Below are 4562 nucleotides of genomic sequence, written 5' to 3' on the forward strand. Positions count from 1 at the left end.
TATTCAGTGAAGTTGAGGCTGAAGACGAACGGTCCTGTAAATCTGAATGACCCTGCGGTGAAAGCAGAGCTCCTGAAAAAGGTAAGGGGATACTTTAGATCTGTACTCTATGATAACACATTTTAAAGAGTCTCCAAAAGCATGATTGTTTCCCAGTTTCAGAAGGATCTGACAGATAAAGGAGTGAGTGGAGTCGAGCTGAAGTGGACAGAACAGAGAGATGGAAATGTCTTCAAAAAGGAGAAGAAGAACTCTGAGCTCTGAAATCTAATCACGACTGCAGTATGTTGTTATTATGTAGTTTAAGAACATAACTGATACTTTAAAAACATTTAAATGTCTAAATATCTAATTGTGTAAAGAACTTCTATTCAATCTGTTGAGGTACCACAGAAATGTTGTAAATCGAGTTTATCTGAAGATCTTTTTATCCGTTTGGGAACTTTTTTTTTTCTTTGACAGCAAAACTGTTTGGAGTAAGCGAGAATAAAGACATATTATCATTATTTGTAAAGTTTTGTCTTTAATCATTTTATCAAAATGCTAAAATCAGGATTTTGGTCAAGCACTAACCTGTTCATGTTATTAAAATGCTCTTTGTTTTCTGTCTGTTTTCATCTAGTCTGTCTACAAATAAAACATTCATAATAACATATCTTTTTTTGTTGACTTATTTTCCGTTGTCAAGGAAATCTAAGTTTACTTTGGTTGATTCTCCTAAAACTTGTTCATCGCCCACAGGCAACGAAAACAAGGAATGGTTGCTATGGAGATAAAACTGACAGTGTTTTTTCATGAACGTAGATGTGACCAGACTAGAGGCGATTGGGGAGAGTGAGAAGCAGGAAGCAGCTGCTCCACCAGTGAGGGGAACGATAAGGGGGCGTGGCTTCTCGTGGGAATCCATAATTCCAAAAGGTTCTCACCACAATTTGAAAGTGAAACACATGAAGCACTGGTAGACGTGGAAAAGAAGATTTATTTACAAAGACACATTTCTGCAGTGCTGCTAAACTTCCATGTAAAAGATTGTCATCATAAAACTCTCGATTTGTTTTCCTAAACTGTGCAAGACAATAAAATACATGCAGCTCTGTCACCAAAATAGATCTGATTAGAAAAGATACAAACACCGGATTCACCGTCTCTGATCAGCTGTGGCACCGTCCAGCAACTGCGTAGGAAAATACCGAGAAAATAGTCTCTCGTTTCTTTTTATCTCAGAGGGAATAAAACAGTAAAAACCACAGATTTGTTGTGATCGTCTTGCAAACGTTGTGGTGTTTCACCACCTGAGAGGTTAGGAAACCACAACCATCACATGTAGATTCAAGAAGGAAACAGATCCAGTAAACGTCCCGATTCAGGTTTGTGAGGCGCCTCAGCGAGAAGAGAAGAAATCAATCAGGAAAGTCGAGCAGAAGCGTCACAAAGAAAGTTTGAAAACACAAGAACTATAAATAAAGTCAGTTGTTGATCTCAGTGCTGCTGAGACTCATCTTAACTCTTCAAGTTTCTAAACCATCGTTTCCACTCAAGGACAGGTAGTAGAGTCAGTCGTATGCACCCTTCAGTTCTGAATGAGAAACAAATCCAGATCAAAAGTTTTGTGGAGCATTAACAATAAATTTCTTAGTTTCTTCGTTATTGCTGAAAATCCCTGTGGAAAAGACTAAAACGTTGGATTCAAAAGTAAAAGTCTGACGAAGACTAGAACTCAGGAGAACACTAGATGACTATCAATGAGTAGATTGAAGTCTCCACCGACGATTCGTTCACCAGAAGCAGCAAATACCCGGACCAGCACCACGGATGCTCCTGTTCCTGGAGCTTTCATAGAGCTCTAGAGATAGATCATCTAGATCAGGGCTGTCAAACTCATTTTGGTTTCACGTTCAACCCGTCTGATCTCAAGACTGTAAACTATACGCCTGACACCCCTGATCTAGGCGTACTTTTTATTTTAAATAACATCTTCAAACACTAGATGGCAGCACTGATATATTTGTTGTAGCTGGAGCTAAAGCATCAGAATAGCTGCGATACGAGTCATGCTGCAATACTTTGTTTCAGCAAGTGACTCCACTACAACCACGTTTAAACGGATTACTTTTAGAGCTACCTTGAAGAAAAAACAAAAATCAGAATCTCCACCTTTGAAATCCTCGTTTTTTACTGAGGGTTTGTGTTGATGTCCTCATACGGAGGTTATTGCAGTCACAAGCTTTTCCTCACATTCCAGTGTGTGTTGCTATCGTTCTTCTGTCTGCTAACCCTCCAAAGAATTGCGGCAGACTGCTACTAAACAAAAAAAAGGACATTCAGAAAGTTGTCTGTATCAAAATGATGATAAAGTGTGGTTTTGTGTTTCTTTTTTAAATAAAGGTTAGTTTTGTCACATAGTTGGACTGAAGGGAAGAGGAGGTCAAAGCTGAGTTGTGATGGTTGATGATCCTCTTCATCCATGAGAGAATGGTTAGAATCTGACCTCTTTGGGATGGAAACTGAATCGTGTTGCTTTAGATTGTATTTGTTTGTGTAAATGTTTGAAAAATAATCTTTATTTCTAAAAGTAATGGTTCTTTTAAGACCGATACTTTGTAAACCTAAAATAAAAGGTTCATGGCTCAAACTGTGATTGTTTTATCTTAAAGTCTATAAAAACTGAAGCCGTTTTCACACTGGTCTGTTCTGGACACACCAGTTTGTTACCTTTTGATTTGGCAGGTTTGTGAACTCACCTGAACTCAGGTGTATATTAAAGAGAAAACAGATGAAATGTGGTTTGTATGGGGATCGTTTGAGGCCTTTTTTTAGTAGTCGTCACAAATGCAAAGAAGCAGGATCATAAACAAATAGAAAAATGTTGGTAAAGTGGTAAGATAATGTTTAAAGTCTTTATCAGACTTAAGAGTTGGGGAATTAGTCAAATTATTCTTTTTTTTACCTTTATAGTCAGAATTGAGGTGTAAAATCTCCTGAATAAAAAAATCCATCAAAATACTTGAAAGTGAAAACGCCTTTAGATTACAAAAAAACAAAAAGTTAACTTTAGATATAAAATGAAATTGTTTTTATGGGTTTAGATTGTTTGCTTATCAACTACTTTCACTGCTTTTTCAATCAAACAAGTCCGAACTGATCGATAAAAGTTGTTGTTGAGGGTGTTGTAGTAAAGTTTCACATCTTTTTATCAGAAATCACGAAAAACGACCACCAGAACTCTAAAAACGAAACCTTTCGTTAAGAGTGAAGGGACAAAGTGGAAACAGACTTCACCGTGGATGGTTCTGGTTCCTCGTCCTGGATGGAGGAGATGCGTCAGCATGAGGACTTCTCTTCCTTACTGGACCAGCATCATATCAGCCACACAAATCCTAACATTTCTCCAAGGAGCTGTCAGATGTCATGAAACGCGACTTCCTCATCGACCCGCGGCGGCGGGGGGGCCGGGATCAGGAGAAGCAGAGGGAGCTGGTGGAGGAGGCGAGGGTGCAGACCGGGGTGGGGAACCCGTAGAGGGAGGGGTCCGTGAAGGGGAAGAGGAAGAAGAGGAAGAGGACGACGCCCAGCAGGTAAGAGGAGAGAATTGTGAGGCGTTGGGGGTGCTCCAGCGCCGTGCTGATGGCGGGGAAACCCATGTAGTTACAGAAGGAGTGACAGAGAACCGGACCCACCAGGTGACCTGTAACACAGACAGTGTCATGCATGGCACGTCCCAAAACCTCCAGAAGATTCGTGCAGCTGGTTAGGGTATCGGTATCGCCAATGATTTGGATTCAATTGGATTTTTTTAAATTCTTTCAATCCTCTCAATTCAAATCAATTTTGAGTTTACACATTTAGACACATTTGTTTAGGAGTAAATCAATAACCTAAATATGTTTTGATGATATTCATATTAATCTAATACAGTTCACATACAGTAAATGTATCAGTGAAATAACAATGAGTTGATAATATCATACAGTGTTACACGGATTCTCAAAAAGAGAAAATCCAACAATAGTTCTGCTTCTCCTGGAGGACGTTTCAGTTTGACCACTAGGTGGCGATTGCTCTATAGCATTACATCTTATTAGAAGAAAGAATGAGTAAAAAACTGCGATTTAGACCACAAATGGTTAATTTGATGTTATTTTTGTGGTGTGTTTTGTTTTATCAACATTACTTTATGAGCATTCTCTTGTACTATTTTTATCTGATTTTTTGAGTGCTTTTATTTTGTCATTGAACGACACTACGAGTCTTATGGACAATTTAAGTGCTTTATAAATAAAGTTTATTATTATTATCATGTTTTCTGTCCTGTAGTTCATCATCACTCCACTAGGGGCAGTAGAAGGGCTTTTTCCTGCTTGTTTCAAAATGGCTGCTTCATGAAATCTCAGTAAAAGACTTTTGAAAAATGTAGCTTGTTTTCTTAATTTTAGGTGAGAATAACTACCGTATTTTCGGGACTATAAGTCGCACTTTTTTTCATAGATTTTCAAGGGTGCGACTTATACTCAGGAGCGACTTATATGTGATTTTGTTAGACATAAATAGGCTCATATATTTGT

The 4562-nt window shown here is 38.4% G+C and overlaps 1 protein-coding gene across 1 annotated transcript in view; it reads right to left on the reverse strand.

Moving 5' to 3' along the window:
• Positions 1 to 959: 959 nt before the first annotated feature.
• The window catches only part of rce1a (Ras converting CAAX endopeptidase 1a), an 8556-nt gene continuing 4953 nt past the window's right edge, over positions 960 to 4562 (reverse strand). Inside the window, exon 8 of the mRNA XM_024287887.2 lies at positions 960 to 3685. Within this exon, the coding sequence (XP_024143655.1) occupies positions 3456 to 3685 (230 nt within the window). The 3' untranslated portion in view covers positions 960 to 3455. The remainder of the gene's footprint in view (positions 3686 to 4562) is intronic.

The sequence above is a fragment of the Oryzias melastigma genome, linkage group LG18 (genome assembly GCF_002922805.2).
Source record: "Oryzias melastigma strain HK-1 linkage group LG18, ASM292280v2, whole genome shotgun sequence".
NCBI classification, from domain to species: Eukaryota; Metazoa; Chordata; class Actinopteri; order Beloniformes; family Adrianichthyidae; genus Oryzias; species Oryzias melastigma.